We start from the raw sequence: 25142 nt of genomic DNA on the forward strand, positions 1-25142 counted from the left end.
TTGAACACTCTCTAGTGTTCAAGTTTATAGTGTCCAACAATCAGGCTAAGTATGAGGCAATGGTGGCAGGTCTATCCCTTTTAAGGGATCTAGGAGCTCGGAGGGTGAAATTTTGAACAGATTCACAGCTTGTGGTTGGGTAAATGAACAAGGAGTTCTAGATAAAGGACGATCAACTCCTCTAATACTTTCACAAAACTTCAACACTGATAGGTAGCTTAAAAAAGGTAGATATCAGGCATATCCCGCGAGGAGAATGCCCAAACGAACATGCTGTCCAAGTCAAGAACATCTGGTCAATCGACCAGTTTGGTAACATGATCCGAACAATTAGCCTTAAATAATATTTAGGATTGATGATGATTAACTTAAGGTAAAACACGATCATTGTTTCCGAAAGTTTAAGATATTGCAATAGATTGATTATATTTAATACGTATTTATTATTAAAATTGTTGAATCTCTACTAATTTTGATATCAATATCAAAGTGGTTTACGCAATTAAACTCCTAATATGACCAAATGAAGCAAAAGACAAACTGTACCATTAGACCAACGAGATTTGAGTAATTGTCAACGACCCACCGAAAAGGTTTGTTATCATAAAATTTTTAGATAACTTTTATTTTATCAACACATTAAATGACTTGTTACTAGACACGTAGACTTGCCTCCGATAACAAATGTGCTTAACAAATTCCACCTAATCAAACTCCAAGTTACTTTCATCCCTTATCCAACTTTTATTATTCATCGTCACATCTAGTCGAGAAAGAAAATATTATTATTATTATTAGCGCTACTATTCTTATTAATATTATTCTTACTGTACCTAATAATATATTAATAGATATTCTTCTATTTATATATACATATTATTTTGTAATTTATGTTTCATAATATGTTATCGTTATACTTTTAAATTGTTCTGTGAAAAAAATTATACAAAAAAAAGTATAACAAAGAAAAGAAGAAGAAAAAACTGATCCATATTTGCAGACATAATAAAAGGTAGCTGTACCCATACTGCAGACAGAAACATATATGCATATTTAAAATATATCTGACTATAAAATTAAATTTTGGTCATGACATAACTTCAGAATAATTTGTAATAATAAATAAATAATAGATAATACATAGTATATAATAAGTGGAATTATATAAAGTAAAAAATATATGTATATATATTAATTATAAAATATAATTTCAGAATAATTTGTAATAATAATAAATAATATATAGTATATAATGAAATTTTTTTCATGACATAACTTCAGAATAATTTGTAATAAATAATAAATAATATATAATACATAGTATATAACAAATGGAATTATATAAAATAAAAAAATAAATATGTATATATATATATATATATATATTAATTATGAAATATTATAACGTGAATTAACATTGAGACAGAGTGTCTGCTAGTTATTATTATTATAATACAATAAAATGTAATGAGGATGAGAATCACGCGGGCGAGCTATATATACATCACCAACATCGTACCTGTCACCTGCCTCTGCTCTCTATTTCTCTGCTTTCTTCTCTTCGCAAATTAAAGTTCTCAACTTTAAACTTCTTCTGAATCCAAGTTTCCCTTTTCTCTTCACAACACAAAATATCTATCTGTGTGCTTCTTTCTTGGGCTTTCTTTGATCATGGGTCGCCCACCCAGTAATGGTGGCCCAGCCTTTCGCTTCAATCCGACTGAGGTATTCATCAAAATTTCAACTTCACATATTATTTTCTTGTTTTTCTCTATTATCTCGTGATTTTCTACATTGGGTATTTGTTTTTATGCTAAAATTTTAATCGTGCTGTATTAAATTAGCCAACTGCTCTCCTTCACAACTGCCTCATCTTGGTGCTCTCGATTATGCCACTGGATTGATTATTTGTCATTCGCTATTGCTAACCATGTGTGTGTGGCATTTGGTTTCTGAATGGTGGATGCTTCGTTTGTGTTGGGGGTGATAAACCAGCCTGGGTACTGAAAATGCATGCATAAAGTTAGGGCTCTGACATTTGACAATGAATTAGGGTAAATGGTATTTGCATAAGGTTTTTAGACCTCCTGTACATCTTTTTGTGCAAGTGGTGGGAAGTTGATGTGATGTGCAAAACTCACTGCCCTTGAATAAATTTTGTTCCCTATCTTAGGATTTGGATTAGACGACAAGTGTTGACTTTGTGCTACCAAAAAAAAGGCCATTTTTGTTGTTTTGTGAAGCTTTTTCCTCCTAAATGCATGATGAGTCGTGTTCAATGTTATAAATTTAAACTAAGTAGAAATTGACAAAACTGCAAACCTGGTAAAGCAAAATCATAAATCATTGCCAGGTTTCTGAAGCCATTGCTTCAAAAGAATAAAAGGAAAGTCGGGGCGTTAAATAGTGTTTAATAGTGTTCCTTTAGTTCTTCTCCATTTCACAAGTTGAGCTTATCTTAGTCATCAGTTTCTTTGTGTGAGAGTAAGTGGAAGAAAAGTAGATAAGAGAAAAGAATACAAATGGTTGAATTGTATGATTAGTATGAGTGGTGCATAATTTCACTGATGAATCGATGTATTGCGCATGAATGTGATTTATCGCATGATATGAACCAACCAAGGGCATGCTTGTTTTTTGGTTGGAACAACACAAAGCCAAGTTGAACTCAGCTGACCAAGACATAAGCTTTGAGTTCAATTGGAGTTTGAGCTGTTCAAGTTTAAAAAAAAGGCGCCACAATTAGTCCAATCATGTGATGAATCATGTTATTCGAAGCACACATTTGAAGATTCTATCAACTGAGATTTTCCAGAGTGCTGACAAAAACTATTGTTTCTTTGTATAGGTAGGAGAAATGGAAGTTATTCTTCATGAACATGAGAATGCAATGCCAGCACGCGAAATTCTCACTGCTCTTGCAGAGAAGTTCAGGTGTGCCTCTTGGCCTTACTGCCCATGCTATTATTAAATATTTTAATGAGTACTAGACTTAGTAATATTTAGTTTGCTCCTGAAAAGTGACTAAAATTATGCTTTCTTTCAGTGAATCACCAGAACGTAAAGGCAAGATTACAGTGCAAATGAAACAAGTATGATATGAGTGCTATATTTTATTTGAAATTGGAATTTTGCACCATTGTTTTCTTAGTTTTCCACTTCAGTATAGGTTTGGAATTGGTTTCAAAATAAGCGGTATGCAATAAGAGCAAAATCAAGTAAGACTCCTGGAAAGTTAAATATTACTCCTATGCCTCGGGATGATGCAACCCCGGTAAGGACTATGCCTCAACAACCAACAGCTGCTCCGATTCCTACTGCTTCTGTTACAGCAGGTAGAATATTGCTGCTTTAGATTGCTTAATTTTTTTTACTTTGCTTGAATCTGTAGTCATGGTTATTTGTTAATCCTGCATACTTTATGTTGTTTTAATTTCTTTCTGAAATTCATATACCAAATGAGTGTTGTATTGTTGGATCTCTAATTTATCTAAAGTTTGTTTATGCTGCTTTTCGTAACTTTTTAGTTTGTGCGATGTTCACTTGAAGGGCTATATTTATATATCTTTTGTTGCATTATGTTTCCCGTTAGAACTTTCTATCCCAACCCTTATGAAGTCATTGTTATGCACACTAAACTTTTTGTAGAGCATTTAGAGTACTGTGTTAGATATCAGGAACCATTGAATACAGTTAAATCTTTCAAAATGAATTATTGGAGAAGAGGAAAAATAGGATTTACTTAATCCTATTCTACCTAATGTCCTGTTAGTTAGGAATTTCTGTTTTGTCTTAGTGTCTGTTTTAGGGGCTGTGGCTGGATGTTAGTTTATCACAGAAGATGGTTCCCCAACCTTTTATAAGTAGGACTTCTGTTTCAGAAGAGAGGGCATTTTTTTTCTTTGTTACTTACGAAACTAGACAGATTCCAGTGTGAAAGGAGGAATATCCTTTGTGTACTTGTTTTTTGTTTTCGAAATCAAAGAAGAACGAGGGGTGCACATAACTTTTTCTATTTATTTCATCACAAAAATCCTCACAGTTGGTTCAACTTGCTGGATAATGAAAATATAGTGAACATAACCAAATTGATATCATAGGACTAGGAGCTTCATATAATAAATATATCTGACGATGAGAAGAAAATAAATGTTTTCACTTATATTTGTACCATTGTTTGAAGAAGAATATGTTGGCTATTATTATTATTTTCTCTAATGAGGAAATTTTTTCTCTAATTACAACAGTAAGTGCCTCGCCTTATTTTTGTAAGTTGCATCTATCTATCTATCTACACACACACACACACATATACACACACATTAATAAGAAGCACAGCTATATAGGTTGAATACACTGTTTTAATCCATTTATACAATGTCTATTAAAGAAGCGTTTTACTCTGAACACCCATTAGTGTTTTGTCAGGATTCCATCAGTGTGATAGTGGTAGTCTGTAACTGATTTATTAGATGATTTATTACTCTGTGTGTTCACTTTTGTACATATATATCTGGGTGAGTTATTTTGTTTACTTACATTGCCTTCATTTTGTTGTACCCAGTTTTGCCAGCAGTAAAAGCAACTCCAGAAAATCCTGTTATGGAATTCGAAGCTAAATCTGGAAGGGATGGAGCATGGTCAATATTTCCTCTTTAATAATCTTAAGAATCTTTGTAGTTTATTTTCTTAATTATTTATTTTTTGAATAACATTATTAGTATAAAAATATCCTTCTTGAGGTGATATTGATTATGAAAAAATATCTCTAGAATCTTCTTATTCATTTCAATATATTTTTATTTCTTTATTTTAGGGAGTTTCATTGTTACAAATGGAGGTGATGAGAATGTAATTGGTGGAATTATTATCAATAAGATGGTTCTTTATTTTCCTACGTAGTTCAAGTTGGTATCTAAGTTCCCAATCTTGAAATGTTGTTTCCGTTGCCATGTAAGCAGCTGGCACCACTGCACCCTGCTATCACTGCCTGAGGTCAATGGTGCACCAAAAGGGTGTGCACCGCACTCATGATGACAATGCCGACAATTGAGTCGCTATTGAAGTTTCCACGTGCCTAGCTGTTATGAAGTCCACTCATCATCGTAGCCACAGGTAGGATTGTTGAGACCTCCTGAAAGTGAACATTGGACTCGGGCAGAGAGAGGAATGAATGTATTAGTGAAAAAAACTCAACATGGAAGATTGTTGACAAGCTATGAGACAAAAGGGCTACATGGTGTAGATGAATGCTTATAGCGAAATATAGGATAAATGGGACAATAGGCCAATATAAAGCTAGATTCGCAATAAAGGGATACACTCGAATCTTCAAAACTGACTGAGGAAATATTTGCTCTAGTCACTAAGATGAATACAATTCAAACTGTCCTTTCTTTTGCTACTCATTTTAGTTGGGAATTGCACCAGTTAGATATGATGATGTCTTTTTTAACAGAGCTTTAGGACAACAAGTGTACATGGAGATTTATCTATGATTTGAAACTCACAGAGGAAGGAACAAAGTATGTGTGAAGGACTTCAAGTGAAAATCATACTAGATGACCTTAAAATAGGTAGATATCCCTATGCAATTGTGCCATGATATCAAGTCTAGCATGAACTTTGTTCATAATCTTGTGCATCATAATAGGACAAAATTATATTGAAATTGAAACGCTTCATCAAAGATATTCTAGACAGAGGTCTTGTGGTTTCAACCCATGTCCTAACAGGACTTTAGATTTTGGACATTTTCATTGAGGGGCTTCTTTAAGGAAGATTTCAAGATGTTGTAGACAAGTTGAGAAACATTCATATCCAATTACCAATTTGAGGGGGAATGCTGTAAATAACAAATTATTAGGATGAAAATATCTTCAATATATCCATATTGATTAGGAAAAATTATTGTTAAACTCTTCCTAATGATTTCAGCATATTTTTATTTCCTTATTTTAGAGAATTTGATTGTTACACACAGGTTATGAGAATGCAATTAATGTGATTGCTATGACTAACATAATTCTTTATTCTCTACGTAGTTAAAGGTTTTTCATTGATGGGCCTGACATAGGGTCGTCTTCTTATTGTTAGGTATGATGTTGCCACCTTTCTATCGCATAGATATTTGGAGACCCATGATCCGGTAATTCTAAGCTAAGATTATTTCTGTTTTTAAGTTTTTGTGAAGAAATTATTTAAGCTTTTTGATATGGTTTTCAGTTTCCCTTTTTCGCATGAATATTTTCTTGGGAATCTTTTGATTTTGCTGCTTTCAATTCCTGCATAGTTATGTTAAGTGGTTGAACCCTGATGAAATTGTTAGAAAACATTTAAAGTTATCCGTCCTTATTGTTAGAGGACTTGCGCTTGCATTAGCATTTATAGTATTTGATATTACTATTAGTGTTAGATAATATGTATGATGCCCTTTATTTCTATTCCCTACAATTTAGGAGCTATGTTGATAGGATATTAGGTGATAGGATATAACGTGGGCAGGAGAGAAGGAAACAGATTAGGAATTAATTGTTAGTTGGTTAGTTGGTTGGAGGGCTTTTATAAGAAGGCAGGGAGGTCTTGTGTTAGGGGAGCTTTTGGTAAATTCATTGTATAGACAGGAGTTGTTTCCTGTGGAGGGAAAGTGTTCCCTTGAGAGTTTGAACTGTACTTTTGTATTCTTTGATCACAAGAATAATACACTCTTATTTTCCAGTATTCTGGTGTGTGTGCTGTTTTGAGTGATAGATTGATTTCTTTACCAAAGAAATCTATCAAATTGGTCTGACCTGCCGGATCCTTGGAGAAAGGAGCGTTATGGAAGCAAGAATGAATGTTGTGGAGGGAAGGCTGGATTCGCTGGAAACAATGATGGAGGAATTAAAGGCCGAAATGCGGGAGATACACCAAGAACTTAAAGAAATCACCAGAATTCTTGGAAGAAGAACTAGGAACCAGGACAGGAGTTTAGAAAGAAGTGAGAAATCCATCATGAAAGGAAAGAAAGAGGAAAAAACAGGTAGGGATGTTGTGAAAGATAGTCTGGAAAACATCAAGAAAGTCAAGAAATTCGGAAGAAGAACTAGGAACCAGGACAGGAGTTTAGAAAGAAGTGAGAAATCTGTCATGAAAGGAAAGAAAGAGGAAAAACAGGTAGGGATGTTGTGAAAGACAGTCTGGAAAACATCAAGAAAGGCAAGAAATTCTCTGAAGAAGGAGAGTACTTGGCTAATGATGAAGAGAAGAAGAAAGAAAGATATCCACAGAGCAGTAAACCAGATGAAGAACCACTTTTCCCGTTGGTTGAAGGAGTGGAGTTGTCCACATTTGAAGGGCATGGCCCAGGGTCAAACAACAAGGGCAACAGATGTTTTTGAAGTTCAGAACATCAAAGGATCAACAAAGGTACACGCAACAGTCAATAACATGGAAGAAAATGCAGTCCAAGGGTTCAAGCCTTGGCAACAAAAATCCAAGAACCTTTCTTGGGAAGATCTTCCAAAAGGCCTTTGTAAGAGTTGCAGGGGCAGTGAATGCAGCACCACTTTTGAAAAGTGTGGGGGTAGAAAACAGAGTGCCATTGTTGGAAAATGGGCAACAATTAAACAAGAAAGGGTGGAAGATTGCATTCAAGATTTTGAAGGAGGAAAAAACAATAGGGGTGAATTTTATTATGCTATTAATGTGCTGCCTAGTAATAATACACAACATGATGGTTTATGGGATATGGATATTCTCTATATCCATAAAGATATTGACATTCTTGAGGAGATAGGGGAAAATGCACGGAGAGTTTTACTTGAGTGTTTGGCAGCAGTAATGTGGTCTGGGAGTGGGGAAAAATTCATCCAAGAATTCAAGATATTGGTGTCACAAGCAAATCAAACACCAGAAGATCAATTGCAGGGATTTTTCTTTGAAGGGCTGCAATCTAACATTCACAATTGGTTGCCACAACAGTATCTAAACAACTTGATTAGAGATTCACAAAGTACTCTAATTGTGGGAGAAAGGCCAACAATGAAGAATCACACTCTCTATAGGGAAGGAAAAATCCAAAAAGAAGGGAGATTTGGAACACAAAAATATAGTATGATGGAGGAGGAAGGGGATGCAACAATAAAGAGAGTTGAAGGTGGAGATGCAACCAAGCAACAGTCAATGACATTGGAATTTTGGGATTCCAAATTACTGGGTTCAGAATTTGGTATGCAAAAACCACTCTCATATCGACCTCCACCCAAGCCTCCAGATCTAAAATTGCAAGCAGTAGGCAGTGGGTTTCATTCATATGATAAGACGTTGATGAAGATGAGCCATGAGATCAAGTTTCATGGTTCCAACCTTGAGGACAAGGTTGTTCTGCTGTGGGGTGTAATGATAGGATATAAGGTGATAGGATATAATGTGGGCAGGAGAGAAGGAAACATATTAGGAATTAATTGTTAGTTGGTTGGGGGGCCTTTATAAGAAGGCAAGAAAGTCTTGTGTGAGGGGAGCTTTTGGTAAATTCTTTATATAAACAGGAGTTGTTTCCTGTGGAGGGAAAGTGTTCCCTTGAGAGTTTGAACTATACTTTTGTACTCTTTGATCACAAGAATAATACAGTCTTGTTTTCCAGTATTCTTTTGTGTGTGTTGTTTTGAGTGATAGATTGATTTCTTTACCAAAGAAATCTATCATATATTTTACTAGGGATTAGATTTGTCATCAAATTTGAATTCCCCTGCTTCAATATAAATTCAGAAGAGCTCAGAGCAACTCTCTCAAGTAATCACAAGATTCTCAGTAGTTCAAGTTGGTGTGCAAAACCTCCTCTCTGGTTATGAATCACTTTGGTCGTTATTTTGAACAAATCCACTGAAGTCCCTGTTAGGAACCTGGGTAAGAATCCTAACTATTTCCCTTACTCTCACACGTCAGTACTCTAACAGCAAGCAATTGTAAAAGAAAAGACTCGTATTCACATCAAAGAATCAAGAATACAATTGGGTAACCAGGAGCTTAACCTCCTTCACCATGTCTAAATTGGTCTGCAACTCAAGAGTAAAAACTGCCTCCCCGAAAACAATAACAAAGGTCCTTTTATAGAGACCTTTTTCCCGCCCCACTTAACTGTTTACCGTTAAGTACTCTTCCTCACCTTTCGCCTCTCATAAACCCTCCATGTCCTAACATTACTCCCCCCCTTGAAGATCAACCTTGTCCTCAAGGTTGGAAACGTGAGATTTGATCTCCTTGCTCCGCTTCATCATCGTGTACTCATATGAATGGAATCCTTTGGCAACTGCCCTCCAATTCAGGTCTGCAGGTTTGTGTGGTGGCAATTCCTCCTCCAATAACTTCCATCCTTCTTGGATTTTATTAGCTTCCAGCATTCTGGTCACCTCATTTCCAGAATTATAAGCCGTGAGGAAATGGTCTTCGATGTCTTTCAAAGCTTCAAAAAGTTCTCTCCCCTATGCAGGTGCCTCACGAACGGCAAGACTCTTCTTTTGTTCGCTGGTCCACCTCTTCACAAAGTCTGTCCTTCTCTCCCAGGCATTGATTCTTCCATCCACCTTTCCCTCCTCATCCTTCATTCTAATGGTAAGCCCGTTCGGCCAATTACTGAGAGGCTGTTTGGACTGTAAGACCGTTTGGCCTTTGAATGTAATTGTAAGACCGTTTGGCCAATGACTAGGAGACCGTTTTGAGTGTAAAACCGTTCGGCCTTTTATTGTAGCTTTACGAACGTTCAGTTCCTCCCGTCCTCTTCCATTCGGGTCCGGCAATCCTCTCTCGTGCGGATCCGGCAATCCTCTCACGTTCGCTTCCCGACGTCCTCTCCCGTTCGGTTCTGGCAGTCCTCGACTGTTCGGTTCCAGCAGTTCCCTCACGTTCAGTTCCGGTCGTCTTCTCGCGTTCGGATCCAACAGTCCACTGCCGTGCGGTTCTCTTCTCCATATCTTTATGCCGTTCGGCTCCTCCCCCCTGCATGCAACCGTTCGTTCTTTAATGACCAATACCGTTCGGTTCCCTGGTAGACCGTGCATATTCCAAACTGACCCCACACTCTTGGCGGCTCCCGATCGGCCTGGGTGATTGGCCTCGGACCACTCGGCAACTCCCGATCGGCATGGGTTATAGCGATCGGCCTCGGACCGTGTCACCTCACCGCTTGTTCGTCTCCAAGACGACTGGTCTTCTATGGCCTCGAACTGCTCGACCAATGACTGGTAGACCGTTTTGACTGTACGATCGTTCACGTTCGATGCTGGGAAGTATTCTTCCGCGGTTCCCGACTGCTTACTGGCCGCCATCCTCTCAAAAATGCCGCCCCGATAGCGACTCTCGAATCTGATCAACAACGCTTCCTTGAGCCCCTCCCATGATCGGTCGCTTGCCTTTTCCTTCCAAAATGTAAACCAATAACCGGTGCTTCCCTCCATACTGATGTGAGCCAGTTCGATCTTCTCCGCCTCTGCCACCTTTTGTATCTCAGAACTTTTCGGCCATATTAATCTAATTCAAAGGATCGGCTCCTTCAAATGTGGGTAACTCCACCTGTCGCCTCCAATTGGGTTGGTTCTCTGATCATTCCCCTTCTCTTTCTCCTTCGGCTTCATCGCGCCGGCTACCCCCATTATCATTGACTGAACCATGGCTCCCGTCTGAGCTCTCCCCGTTTGGCTTGCTTCGCACACCCATCAATCGTAACAGTTCTTGGATGTCTTTATGCATTGCGATCGAGTCTTGTCGGTTTGCCGCTGATTCCGCCTTCAACCCGTCTACTGCCATCTCCAGGCGTTCCATTCGTCCTTCAGCTACGTTCATTTTTTCTTCAATTCTGTTCTCTAGCGCATGTAGCTTCCCTTCCATCGCGTTCTCTCTCCGATTTGGATCCGGCAGGTCGGACCACTTTGTTAGGAACCTGGGTAAGAATCCTAACTATCTCCCTTACTCTCACACATCAGTACTCTAACAACAAGCAATTGTAAAAGAAAAGACTCGTATTCACATCAAAGAATCAAGAATTGGGTAACCAGGAGCTTAACCTCCTTCACCAAGTCTAAACTGGTCTGCAACTCAAGAGTAAAAACTGCCTCCTTGAAAACAATAACAAAGGTCTTTTTATAGAGACCTTTTTCCCGCCCCACTTAACTGTTTACCGTTAAGTACTCTTCCTCACCTTTTGCCTCTCATAAACCCTCCATGTCCTAACATCCCCATGGCCACGAATAATTCTGGCTAAGTCTCCAATAACTGAACTTTGACAATACCTTCTCTATATCTAAAAGACCCTCTATTTTCCATAAGATTCAGATCCACTCACTACCCCCATTTTGCTGCACCTCTTTGAATGTACATCTCAGTTGCTAGGGGAGAACTTTTGATTCTTATCTTTGAATTGCTAATTTGAAGTGGTGAATCTTCTTCAACTTATCAATCATTTGTGATTTGCTAGGGGAGAGTTTAACAATTTACTTAATACCCTCACTACAAAAAGCAATGTTAGGACAAGTTGCAGTGAGATAACTTATCGTAGCAACTATATATCTATAAATTCTGGGTCATAATACAAATCTCCTTGGTCAGTTATAAGTTTGATATTTAATCCATTGGCATGTGTTTACAAGCTTAGCATTAAACATACTTGATTCGTCCAAAATGTCCAAAGCATATCTTTTCTAAAATGTGACAAAACCATCGTTGGACTGTGCAACTTTTTATTGAGGAAATACCTCAAGTGTTCAAGATCTTTTGCCTGGAATTGTTTAGCAAGATATTGTTTTAGTTATGTACCCTTCTTGTCACTTGTCACACTATTTGTGATAAGAGTGTCGTCCACATATGTAATGGGGTAGACATAGAAAAGAAATTGGTAAGCTCTAGAAAGGGAGTTGAATGGAGTTTCAAATGCTTTTGAAGATTTTTACAAGTAGGTTGACAACAGACGTTTTGGGGGTGATTGTTTGCTAGTTGAAGAAGGTTTCTAAAGTGATTTTCATAAATAACGTGTGACAGATAGCCAAAGCTAGTGCAAGTGTTAATAGGTGAAGTAGAGAAATACCTTAATTTTTATATTGGTTCATCCCAACACTAAATTAGGTCTAGTTCTCCTTTACAAACCATGAAGGGATATACTAATCAGATAATCATAGTTTCTCAATGTCACTTCTGACTTACAATAAAGTCAGTCCTGATATACTTTGTCTCTTCTCTGACATAAAGAATAAAAGTATTCTTCACTAAACCAATTTCGGCCTTCCCTAGTATTGTTTAAGGGTCACTTCTACCACAAAAGAATTGTTTAAGATACAAGGATAACTCTTAAAAGAGAATATGCAAAATAAATGCTCCTTGCTGAGAGATAACTTCATATAGTGAAAGTTTTATAAATATAGAACACTTTCTCTATATTCCTGCCATTGGTCTTATGGTGTTTTATATGTTTGTGACAACCATATCTTGAATTTTTGGATGAAATTTTTCCCACTCCCAGTCCCAGTCCCTGTTATTGCTGTCAAACCATCCAATACCACTGCTACTGTTTGCAATTTTAAATCTGGGGGCTTGGGTGATGGTCGATACGAGAGATCCTCCTCCAATGACTTCCACTCTTCCTGGATTCTTTTAGCCCAATTTTGTGAAATCCTCAAATTCAAATCTCTGACTTCATTAGTTCTTGTAGCAACAACACTTTCGGCAGTTGCTGCTCCCTTATTTCCAACAAAACTAGATTTAATAGTATAACTAGAGAATGGCTGCAAGCGAAAAACTTTCTTCAACCACATATCATTACTAAAATCCAGTTGCAAGAAAATTAATGAAGATCCAACCAGATTTGAATGATTCACAGGGTTACTTCCGTCTACTTTCAAATTCTAACTTAAAATTGCCACACTCCCAATTTGTGTCTTCTGCCCAACTCTCACATAACATGCTTCTCCTGTTCCCTTCAACTATCCTTAGTAGAGTTGTTGCCAGATTTTTCTAAGAAAGGTTCTTGGATTTTTGTTGCCAGGTCTTGAACCTTGGACTGCATTTTCTTTCATATTATTGACTGTTGGGTGAACCTTTGTTGATCCTTTGATGTTCTGAACTTCAAAAACATCTACTGCCCTTGTTGTTTGACCCTGAGTGTCATTCCCTTTAATTGTGGACAACTCCAGTCCTTCAACCCACGGGACAAGTGGTTCTTCATCTGGTTTACTGCCCTTCCGACCTCTTTCTTCCTTCTTCTCTTCATCATTAGCTAAGTACTCTCCTTCTTTAGAGAAATTCTTGCCTTTCTTGATGTCTTGCAGAAGTTCCTCTTTTGCTATGTAAACAACCTCAACTGGGTTGCTCCCTGACACCATTGTTTTAACCCCAGGCCTCAACAATTCTTCCCCCTTCTTCACTGTTTTGACAAACACACCACAACCTACCACACTATCTCCACTAAAAACAACTTTTGCAACATTCTCAGCAGCAGCTTCTGTGAGTTCTACAGTTTGGACTAACTTCTCAAAAATAGAACCTTTATCTCTTCTTCTGTTAGAATATTTACCCTATTTATCATGATTATATTATGTCTAGGGTTACCCTATTTATCATGATTATATTGTGTCTAGGATTATCCTATTTATCATGATTATATTGTGTCTAGGTTACCCTATTTATCATGATTATATTGTGTCTAGGTTACCCTATCATGATTATATTGTGTTTAAGGTTACCCTAATTATCATGTACTCTTGTATCAATTTATTTTTATAAATAGAAGATTATGAGAGGGATCAATCAAGTCCTCAAGAATTATTTTATAGTTTCAATCTCAAGTTGGTATCAGAGCAGGTTCTCCGAGTCTCTTCCTACTCTATATTTGTTGCTGTCGGTGGTTAGTGACCGCCGCCACCGACGGCCTTAAAAATTTCATCTTTTTTGAAATACCTCAATGAGCAGTCCCGTTCTGATTTCTGTCTAGTCTCCAAACCTTTGTCCGCAACTGTCTGGCACGTTTTGTCATTGTACAGCGCCGTTTGCCTCGGTCCGACGTCGTTTGTCGCTGTCCAGGCACCGTTTGCAGTTGTCTGGCACCGTTTGTCGTTGTGTGGTGCCATTTGTCGTTGTCCACCTGACACTGTTTTCCACTGTGAGGAGAAAGTTTGTCACCATCAACCTCTGTTCCTGACGCTGTTTGCCACTGTCCGCGGTTTACCACTATCCGTCCCTGTCCGCCACTGTCCTTTGTTTCCTACCGTCTGTCGTTGTACGCTGCCGACCATTATCTGTCATTGCCCGCTGCCGACCACCGTCCGCCATTGTCTGCTGCCGACCATCTTCTACTATCTTTCGTCTCCATTTGCCGCCACAGTTTAGTCCGACAACTAGTGGATCTAGATCGTCTCCTTGAGCGAGAGGGCTAGTTCTCATCTAGGCGCCGCCACGCGCGCCACATGTGTCTGACGTCCGCCTCCGCCGTTGTCACATTTTCTCTAGCGAAGTTAGGGGTTTTGTGATTCTTGAGGAGCGCGATCCATCCCTAGTCGTTGCCTCATTCTCATTCACATGCACTATCACACACGACTTCTCGCTGATAAGCTTCCGGCGCGTGTTTATCACACGCCACCTTCCTAGTGTCGGAATCACACCGTGCCACTGCCATTCGTCTCGTTCGACCAAATAAAAAAAGCTGTCTGTTTTAGCATTATACCTCTGTTTCAGCATTCTTCCTTAGCCTCCTTTCATAATTTTTGTTTAGTTTTGCATATTGTAGCAGTTGTGATGTTCTTGATGACTTGTGTCATTTATTTACAAGTATCTAAGGAGAGTCGATGTTATCAACGGTTAATACCAAGGAATTTCAACACTAAAGTCATGGGTTGAAGGTTGCTCATGATACGAGGGGAAGTCTATTTCTGGCAAGATTAAGAATCTTAGTCAAACAATTTCACCAGCCCTTGTCAAATTTGTTTTTGGATGATTTGATGAATTATGGAGATCATTATGATCTTCCACCTTCACGATTTGTCATTAACGTGTCATCATTTCCGTCGTTTGCCGTGAGGGGAGTGTTTTTCAGCCACTACAGGCCCCATCAATCAATGATGGCAATTTATTCCTTATAGTTTGTCGCTTTCAACCACTACAGGCCCCATTAGTCAATGATGGTAGTTTAGTCCCTGCAATATGTTTCAACCACTACAGGCCCATCAGTCAATGATGGCAGTTTAGTCCCTGCAGTATGTTTTAGCCACTGCAGACCCCATTAATCAGTGATGGAAGTTTTGTCATTGCAGTTTATTTCAGCCACTACAGGCCCCATCAGTCAGTGATGGCAATTTAGTCCTTGTAGTTTGTCGCTTTTAGCTACTGCAAGCCCCATCCATACTTGATGGAAATCCAGTTTGTCGCTGTCTACCGCTCGTCATCCACTTTTGATTGAAATCAACTTTGTCAAAGTCATCCTACTTGGAGGTTCATGGTGCTAGTTGAAGTTTCATGGCTGTCTAATATTATTCTCCATAAGTTTATGAGGAGTCTCTTTGGTTACACTAGTTTGTGAGTTCAATTTGGTTTATAAACATTCTCTCTTGATGGTCTGAAGCATATGTACATCTTATTCGAAGCCAGAGTTACCACGTCTATTGTCTCGACATTTTAGACAAGTTGATTTTATTGGACTGAGTTTATTTATTCCAAACTTGGCACATACAATTTGTATGCTCCAGCTTGAGGGGGAGTGTTAGAATATTTACCCTATTTATCATGATTATATTATGTCTACGGTTACCCTATTTATCATCATTATATTGTGTCTAGGATTATCCTATTTATCATGATTATATTGTGTCTAGGTTACCCTATTTATCATGATTATATTGTGTCTAGGTTACCCTATTTATCATGATTATATTCTGTCTAGGTTACCCTAATTATCATGTACTCTTGTATCAATTTATTTTTATAAATAGAAGATTATGAGAGGGATCAATCAAGCCCTTAAGAATTATTTTATAGTTTCAATCTCAAGTCCTCCAAACCCCCTTATCAATGCCTCTTTCAGCTCTTTCCAAAAAGGGTTCTTGATTTTATTTTTCCAGGCCCTGAACCAATAGATTGTGCCTCCCTCCATGCAGCTGTAAGCCAACCTGAGCCTCTCCTTCTCTGTGACATTTTGGATGTCAAAGAACTTCTTTGCCTTAGAGATCCACCCCAACGGGTCCAACCCCCTCAAACCTGGGCAATTCTACTTGCTTCCTCCAATTCTGTTCACCCCTGTCTTCCTCCAGCTCTTCTTTTGAACTCTCTTTCTGTCCTTTCATGACAAATTTCTCATTTCTTTCTAAGCCCTTTATGTGAATCTTGATTTCTTGGATCATTTCTCTCATTTCTTGCATATTTCTTCTCCATTATGTTAGCTCCCTTTTCTTTTTGCTGGCCCACCTCTTCACAGAATCCATCCTTCCTTTCAGGGCATTTATTCTTCCATCCCTCCCTCCCTCCCTTCTAATGATCCAGCACTCCTCTCCTAAGAAAATCCGGCGGGTCGGACCACTGAAAAGAAGTCTAACTATCACTCAAAACAGCTCACACTCACTCACCAGATTATTGGAAATAGAACTGTATTATTATTGTAACCAAAGAATACAAGAATAGGAGAGCACTCCCTCCTCCAAGGGTTTCCCCTTCACAAAGAGTCAAAGCTCAATCTACAAGATTATTCAAAAAGTACCCTGACACAAGACCTCCCTACCTTCTTCTAAAGGCCCCGTAACCTACTAACCAACTAACAACTAATTCCTAATCTATTTCCTTTTATTTTGCACACATTATATCCTAACAGAAGCAGTAGCACATGAGAAGTATGTCGTTATTTTACATAAAAATTTTCTATTACTGTCCTTGTATAATGGTAACAACTTCATCAAAGCTCGGGACTCCTAATTTTACATAAAGATTTGTATTCTGACTCGATCAAATTCAGGATTTAATCCTATAAAAAAATCACAGACCCTTTCTTGTTTGATAAATTCCTTCAAAACAGTAGCATCTTTAATACAATTTGTCTTAATTACTCTCTACTGTTCTAATTCTAATTCCATCCAAAGCGTCTTATGTGGTTGGCATATTCTGTGACAGATTTTTTCCCCTGTTTTGCAGCTACTGTTTTTACCTTTAAAGCATACATTTGAGCAGCAGTTTTAGCCTCGGAATAAGTCTGCTCTATTGTATTGCAAATATTTTTGTTAAGAAACATAATGGTACCACTACTTTCTGTATTCATCGAATTCTGACTCCCAGCAACAATCAATTAATCTTCTCCATCCCATGCTGTAAAATTTGGGTCTCCATCCTTTGGTTCAGCACCATTCAAGTGGCCAAGTTTTCCTTTTCCTTTTCCTTTCAGTATTGTGCGAATAAGTTGTGACCACTTCAAATAAATTTTTTCCATTCATCCTATAATTAGGTTTGATGCCATGCAAATCTCCATACTGAATATTGTGGAGGATGCACAACTCCCCTTTTATATCAGAAAGTAGCTGGAAAGTAGATGGTAAGTCACCAGAAAGTTACTGGAAAGTTTTTGGAGCTCTGACCGTGACTGGAAAAACTGATAATCTCCAGAAAATTCTGCAGCTTCAAGAGCATAGCAAACTTACTGAAAAATTTTGTTTGCAAAAGCAAAACTACATTAGATCAGGAACTTTAAGACCATGTTAATGATAATATCTTCATGTTTCAGGAAGTGTTGGTACGATTTGCTGGTTTCGGGCCTGAGGAAGATGAGTGGATTAACATTCGAAGGCATGTCAGACCACGATCTTTGCCATGTGAATCATCAGAATGTGTTGTAGTAATCCCGGGTGATCTCATACTTTGTTTTCAGGTAGGAAAAGCCATAGCCAGTTGTCATAAAAACTTAATCCTAGTTTTTTCTTTTTTGTGTTTTTCTCTAACCAAATTTTACTTTGTGGAACATCTGATTAGTATCTTTCTTCTACATTTGACATTACAGGAAGGTAAGGAGCAAGCCCTATACTTTGATGCCCATGTGCTTGATGCTCAAAGGCGGAGGCATGATGTAAGAGGCTGTCGTTGTAGATTTTTGGTTCGCTATGATCATGATCAATCAGAGGTATTGATTTTCTTCTAAGATTTTTTGTCGTCGGATATGGTTATGATAAAATTCTATCACTTTTTTCTTGTTATGCATATGATTTAGTCCCTATAGTTTTCACTTTTCAATTAGTTTTGATTCTTATAGTGTTTACTTTTTGATGTCATTCAGCCATATAATTACCAATGAGATTTTGTTACCTGGGATTTATTTTTATGAATTGGTTCTTTTCACATTTCTTTTGGGTAAATGTATATTTATTCCTAAAGGGTACGTTTGAGGTTTCTTTAGTTATAAATTTTAAAAATGTTAGAAACTAAAACTAGACTTCAATTTCTTGTTTTTAGTTTCTATAGTAAAAAACTATGTATGAGATTAATCTCCCCTTGTGCTGAATATACATAAGGTACTCTATTTATAATAGACAAAATATGGGCTAAGCCCAAAATACAAATGATGAATAATAAAAACTAACTAAAGATAAAAATATAGATAAGATATCTATCTAAGATGTCTAATAATCTAATATATCTAACACTTCCTCTCAAGCTAGTTCCCCTCATGTTGGTGCATACAAATCGTACATACTAAGCTTGTTACAAATAAAATCAATTCTCTGCCCCCGTGAGGATTTTGTGAAAATATTTGCCTGATCACATGAATTAACGAACTTAGTCTTAATGTCTCTAGATATAATATTCTCTCAAATGAAATGACTGTTAATATCAATGGGTTTAGTCCTCTCATGAAAGACACACTTAGAACTAATATGAAGAACAACATGATTGCACATATAAGTGTCATTTGAGTGATTTCCAAATTGTAACTCTCTAAGAAATTGCTTAAGCCAAACAAGCTCACAAGTGACTAAGGCCATAACTCTATATTATGCTTCTGCACTACATCTTACTACAACACTTTGTTTCTTGCTTTTCCAAGAGATCAAGTTACCTCAAATGAAAACATAATATATGAAAGTAGACCTTCTATTAGAAGAAGATCTTGCCCAATTAGCATATGAATAACAAACAACTTTTTAATATAGTTATTGTGACCATATAACAAATATTTTCCAAGAGATCCTTTAATGTACTTTGATATACAAATGTCTACATTCCAATGATATATACAGTGGAATTGAGAAATTGATTTACCATACTAACCACAAAGAAAATGTCAAGACGAGTACCAGTAAGATAGTTCCATTTTCCACTTGATAGGATCTAAGAAAGGCTCCCCTTGATTAGGTAGGAATTTGGTATTGAGATCTATGGGTGTGTCAACAAATTTGAGTTCATCAACCTAGTTTCTTGAAAAATATCCAATGCATACTTTGAAGATAACAATACCATTGTTGAATTGTGCTACCTCAATCCCCAAGAAATATGAGTTTACTAAGAGCTCTAGTCTAAAAGTGATGCCGAAGGTGTTATTTCATCTGGGAGATGCCATGGTGATCACTGCCTATAAGAACAATATCATCAACATATACTATTAAATAAATACACCCAACAATTAGTTCAAAAAGCCATGACAAAGAAACATTGAATTCTAGCCATGAGAGAAGATGAATGCACTATAAAGAAACTCAATAAGGGAGACTCTTGACAAACTAAGAAACAAAATGCTATAAGGTGCAAATGTATGTCTGTAGTGAAGTATACGTGGGAATGAAGTTAGATTGTTTGCAAAGGGATACACTCAAACTAATGGAATTGACTATGTTCTTTCTTTGGCAACTCACTTTCATTGGGAGTTGGTCTCGTAGGATATGTAGAATGCTTTTCTTTATGGAGCTTTAGAAGAAGTGTATAAAGAGATTGCTCTAGAATTTGAAACTTAATGAAAGGATTAAGGTATAACTCGTAACGAAGGCCTTATATTTATGAAGCTCAACCAAGCCTCACAAATGTTATGTTCTCGTGTGTGACACATATCGGTGAAATGTCCAATTCGAAAGACATTTTTTTTGTTTCTAACACAATTTTGACATGCTCTAGCACAATGTTAATAAGGACAAATACAATGATTTTCTAAAAACCTATGCTTGTAAACTTATTGCATAAGTTTCTATTGAAATTGACAAGCACTTCATTAAAGATAATCTTGACTGAGGTCTTATGGTGATAACCCATACATCTTTATTGAGGGGCTTCCTTATTGTTGGAAGTCCTACATCGACTAGAGATAAGGCCGATTTATAATATATAAGTGGGTGCAAACCTTACCTTACAAGCCGGTTTTGTAGGGTTGAGTTAGGCTTGAAGTCCACTTCTTAATATGGTATCAGAGCCATGGTTAGAGCCTATCCTAGCGATATTTGTTGTTTGTTGGGCATATTGTTCCACCGGCTATTGGGCCTCAGACCACCCATTAATGTCGAGTCTCATGCTCGAGATGATGTCTATACCTCGGCGTGAGAGGGTGTGTTGGAAGTCCCACATCGACTAGAGATAAGGCTAATTTATAATATATAAGTGAGTGCAAACCTCCCTTTACAAGTCGGTTTTGTAGGGTTGAGTTAGGCTTAAAGTTCACTTCTTAATATTCCTAATAGATTTCAAGATTTTGTAGAAAAGTTAGAAATGATGGATATTCGTTTACCAACTTGATAGAGAATGTTGTAAATAGGAGATAATTAGGATAAAAGTATCTTAGTATCTCCATAGTAATTAGGAAAAATTATCCTTGGTTTCTTGTCTTCACATTTACTCCATTAGACTTTATTTTGTTTTTAAGAGAATGCAATTGCTACAAACAAAGAAGTTGAAAATGTAGTTAACACGATTACTATTAATAATGTATTTCTTTATTCACTTTCACTATTCAAGTCTACCCAAGGTATTATAGGAAAAATGGAAGTTGCTTCTAATGTGCTGTTCGGAAAAAAACTTAAGGGTTGCTGAAAAGTTTTAGTGGGGTGTTAAGGGAAAACTCTCAGTAGGAGTCATTTCCTTATTGTGACTGTTGTTCAGTCCTATTGCTTCACGGTGGTGTGATTTGAAAAGAGCAGAAGGTTATTTACAAGTTTGTTTTGACTGCTATAACTGGTAAATGTTCTGTTGAAGGTCACTACTCAGTTTGATGCATTTTGTTGATCCACCCCCATCTTGTGTTCTTGCCAGGAAATCGTGCCGCTTAGGAAGATTTGTCGCCGGCCCGAAACTGATTACAGGTTACAGCAACTTCATGCTGTTGTGAATGAGGTAGCTTCTGTGGATCAACAGAAGACTGGTATGGATCCATCAGTACCAAAGCAGCTGATTGCAGCAAGCATTCATATGGAGACTCCTGTTGTGCAAACAAATGTTCCTCAAACTCCTCAAGGTATGGATATGGATGTAGATCAAAAGAAAGCTGAAACAAACATTGATGTTCCATCAGTAAACTCTACCACCACCCCAGGCAATGCCCCATTCACTAGTGTCATTACTACAAGCAGTGTTCCTCAAGTCACTACACAGACTCAGGACATGGTTGAATGAAAATAGCTGTTTCATTTTTTCAGACAAAATGGGACTTACTTGAGTACATTATTTTAGTCTTTTAGAACTGTTAACTATCTGGGTAGTTTTTCTTCAGCAAACAATGCTTATGAGTAACTCTCTCTAGCTGTTCTATTCGAACCATAGAAATTTAGAAGAAAACAAGATGAAGTTATACATTTGCTGAGGATATACGGGGGCATTCTATTTTCTCGCATAAAGAGAAAGAATCTGTCATATTAGTAATTTAGATCTCACTAACAGTTTGCATGCGATTTTGGTTCTTAATGTGTTAGATTTTAGTTGGAGTAATTCTTTTATAAAAAAAAAAAAGTAAGCAAATTTATCTTTTGTTTATTTTTCTATTTCACTTTTTTATTTTATTTTAAAATTATTTTTTCCAAAATAGTTTCTATGTTGCTCATTAATCTCTCATCTAATTTCTGTTAAGTTTTTAAAATTAATTCCAAAGGCTGTTTGAAAAAACAACGAAAGAACTGGGTGGAAAGAAATAGAATCCAGAGGACATACGTTTATAAAATATAAATAAATATATTTTGGGTTTTTATGTTTCTTAGAAAAGTAAGAAAATAAATTTAAAAAATTTAATGTATTATCTTTTTCTTAAAAAAAGGTAGAGAATTCTAAAAAACATTTGATGTATGTAAAAAAAGGTGTAACTGAAAATAAAACTATAAATAAAAGGTATATTACAGAATAACATTAAGTACGATAATTCTTTTATAAATTTATTTATATTTAAAGTGAACGACTGTATCAAAATTTTCACAACAAACACTAGTAGATTTTGACATTTTTTGGTACAGCAGAAAGAAAATTCAAAAACAGGGTTACCTTATTCGCCAAATATATTCAGAACCCCGTGGATGCGACTAATTCACTGCTTGAGATAGTGACACTGCTATGAAACTTTCAATTCTCAAAATTTATGATACTAAATTTTTTATTCTGAAACAATAATTCATTTCTTATGCTACCAAAAAGTATAAAGATGTGTCAATACTTATACTAACTTAACTATTCTTTTAAATTTTATAATCACACTATACTGCTTTTAATCTCTTCAATACTTACAAATTATATATAAAAGAACTAAAAACATGACATTTTAAATTATACACAGTTTTGGTGAATACAGTGAGTATTACTATCATATCAATCATATATACATATACATATATATATTTCTCCTATGACGAAAAGATTTGATGAGAGATTATGAGAGTGGGAGATCAAAGGGCGTTGATGAGTTTTTGTGCAGCAGAAGACTTGTTTTAGAGGGAATTATTTGAACTTTGATCTTCCTCTGTGGTGCTGAATTTAGTAGTGTTATTCTCAAGTGGTGAAGTTGATAAGGGTTGTTGCTGAATGATTTTTCTCTGAGTTTCATTTCCACTTGGCCCTCCCACCATGGTGTCGATCGCAAGTTGCCCAGAATAAAGAAACAGACCCACAGAGTTTATGCCGTACACAAATGTAGCCAGGTAGCACAACCCATTTATTATTGTCCTGTCACAAAATATCATCTTTGTTACTTCTTATTAATATAATCAACCTTAAGTCTCAATATTAAATCTCAACTTTTTGTATTGAAGTTTTTTTCTTATTTAATTAAGTCTCCATATCTTTAGATAAAATCTTTTCGGACCTAAACATGTATATAAAATAGTGTCTAAATTTGAAAAGTGTTATATGTTAAAATTATTTAAGAGATGTCACGAGTGAAAATTTAAAAGATGTTACATGTCAAACTAAAAAGATTAAAAATGATTCAAAATTTGACATATTATTACTTTTAAATTAATTCAACTAAATAAACCACATTTAATACATCTAATATATATTAAAACTTAATTAAATAATAAAAATATAGAAATCAAAATAAATCATACAATTAAATACATAAACCAAATTACTAATTAAATTTTAAAATTATATAGTTTTTGTTGTAAGAAAATTCACGGTGTATTCTTTTGTATAGATTTAGTTTGGTTCTCCATATTTTTTGTTTTTTTAATAATATTTTTTATGTTATGATAAATAATTAATATATTTAGAAATGTTATAATAATATTTAACATAAAAATAAATGAGAGCACTAAAGAGAGTTTAAGTTGTGAAAGCTACCTTATGGTGATTGTTATCTGGCGAACCTGAAAAAGAAAGCATTGAGAGAAAGTGAAAGTTGTATCGAAGGAAAAGTTGAAGTAAATAATTGAGAAGTATTGAATATGAGAAAAGGATGCAAACCGAAAAATGATCTGAAAGCATTTGGCGACTGAGAGAAGCTTCAATCGAAGTGGTGAACCTATAGAGAAGAACAGCAATGGCGCCTGCTATTACTGCACCTAACAATGCTTGATCAGCTGAAGGTGGATTCTTAACTTTGATTGAACTTGATTTCATTCTTTTCAACTTTTCCATAGATTTCTCTGCTCCTGAAGACCTAAATCTCTACAGCCAATCATCAAATAAATAATTATTTCTAAAAAATTGAATCAAAGTTATAATAAGAAACAAAAATACTGCAACAGGAGAAAATAATATACCAATTGTTTGGCACGTTTAATCCGGCGCTGGACGGTGCGAAAGAAGAAGACGGTGAGGGCTCCGGTGAGAAGCACGGTGGAAGCAACCTGAACGGTGGAAGGGTCATCTGAGAAGGGAAGAGAAGAAGGAGCGGAAAAAGGGAGTTGAATGGGGCCAAAGTCTTGTGCTGTGAGATCTGAAAGCCATGCGGCGGAAGGAATGGCTGAAACGGTAGATGTTGGGGTGGATGGTCGGTGGAGGAAGTGAAGCGACGGTGATAAATGGTGGTTATGATGAGCGGTGAGAGAGAAAGGAAGTGTAGAGAAGAGAAGAAGATGGTGGTGAGAGTGCACCATTGTCGTTCCTCCTACCTTAACTGAACTGCACAAAGACCAAATATGGATTTGGCTGTGGAAATATCTTGCAGTGCTTGGATTTTGGTGGAGAGTATTCCAAAGGTACATATCAGTATTCAAAATATCTCATCTATTATGGATATTTAGGAAACAAGAGAAGCCGAAGCCACTGTTTTTTGTTTTCACAATTTTACGAATGCTTTTAGAATCCACCATGTAATTAAACCTGTTGAAAGAATTGTTTTTTTAAAAATTATTCTACGATAATTAAAATATCTTAGTGTTATACTTTTATAATACTGACATCTAAAATACATATAAAAAATATTGAAATTTTAATAATATATCCATCAATATCTATTAATAATTTTAATAATATAATAACAATTTTATATATAGAATAGAAAAAGGTGTTCTTCATTTCCTTCTAAGAAAAAAGATTCAAATGGTTGCATTTAACCATTTTTCTTATATTATTATTTATCAATTTACAAAGAAAACTATGTTTATGGGAAATTTTAGCTCTACAGATATTTTTTTTATCGAGTAGTGATACGTGTACGTTAAGACACATGACTAACTATTTTTCCAGCACCAATGCACGGAAATTAATTTTTATTTTTGTTATGAGAAGAGTGAGAGTAAACCTTGAAGTATAGT

At 36.3% G+C, this 25142-nt stretch overlaps 2 protein-coding genes across 2 annotated transcripts; one reads left to right on the forward strand and one right to left on the reverse strand.

The window, feature by feature from the left end:
* Positions 1 to 1512: 1512 nt before the first annotated feature.
* Positions 1513 to 21833, forward strand: SHH2 (DNA-BINDING TRANSCRIPTION FACTOR 2). Its single transcript, XM_047294306.2, has 9 exons — positions 1513 to 1725; positions 2849 to 2934; positions 3047 to 3092; positions 3170 to 3335; positions 4565 to 4640; positions 6097 to 6148; positions 17717 to 17860; positions 17990 to 18109; positions 21217 to 21833. The coding sequence occupies exons 1-9, from the start codon at positions 1672 to 1674 to the stop codon at positions 21574 to 21576; spliced, it is 1104 nt and encodes a 367-aa protein (XP_047150262.1). The 5' UTR covers positions 1513 to 1671; the 3' UTR covers positions 21577 to 21833.
* An 848-nt stretch (positions 21834 to 22681) lies between these two features.
* LOC124822316 (uncharacterized) lies at positions 22682 to 24605 on the reverse strand. Its single transcript, XM_047294309.2, has 4 exons — positions 24147 to 24605; positions 23848 to 24051; positions 23725 to 23750; positions 22682 to 23106 (listed from the first exon to the last, which is right to left on the reverse strand). Exons 1-4 carry the CDS (start codon positions 24588 to 24590, stop codon positions 22872 to 22874), a joined length of 909 nt encoding a protein of 302 aa, XP_047150265.1. The 5' UTR covers positions 24591 to 24605; the 3' UTR covers positions 22682 to 22871.
* Between the last annotated feature and the right edge of the window lie 537 nt (positions 24606 to 25142).

This window comes from Vigna umbellata, chromosome 9 (assembly GCF_029865625.1).
Source record: "Vigna umbellata cultivar VRB3 chromosome 9, Vumbellata_1.0, whole genome shotgun sequence".
NCBI lineage: Eukaryota > Viridiplantae > Streptophyta > Magnoliopsida > Fabales > Fabaceae > Vigna > Vigna umbellata.

Excerpts from the sequence above, each read along its gene's own strand:
- SHH2 (XM_047294306.2), top strand. The coding sequence starts at position 1,672 with ATGGGTCGCCCACCCAGTAATGGTGGCCCAGCCTTTCGCTTCAATCCG. Across the intron at positions 3,093-3,169 it reads TTACAGTGCAAATGAAACAA|GTTTGGAATTGGTTTCAAAA; the intron begins GTATGATATGAG and ends ACTTCAGTATAG. Across the intron at positions 17,861-17,989 it reads ATCTCATACTTTGTTTTCAG|GAAGGTAAGGAGCAAGCCCT; the intron begins GTAGGAAAAGCC and ends TTGACATTACAG.
- LOC124822316 (XM_047294309.2), bottom strand. The coding sequence starts at position 24,590 with ATGTACCTTTGGAATACTCTCCACCAAAATCCAAGCACTGCAAGATAT. Across the intron at positions 23,751-23,847 it reads TGCTTTCAGATCATTTTTCG|GTTCGCCAGATAACAATCAC; the intron begins GTTTGCATCCTT and ends TTTCTTTTTCAG. Across the intron at positions 23,107-23,724 it reads CAGATAACAATCACCATAAG|GACAATAATAAATGGGTTGT; the intron begins GTAGCTTTCACA and ends ATTTTGTGACAG.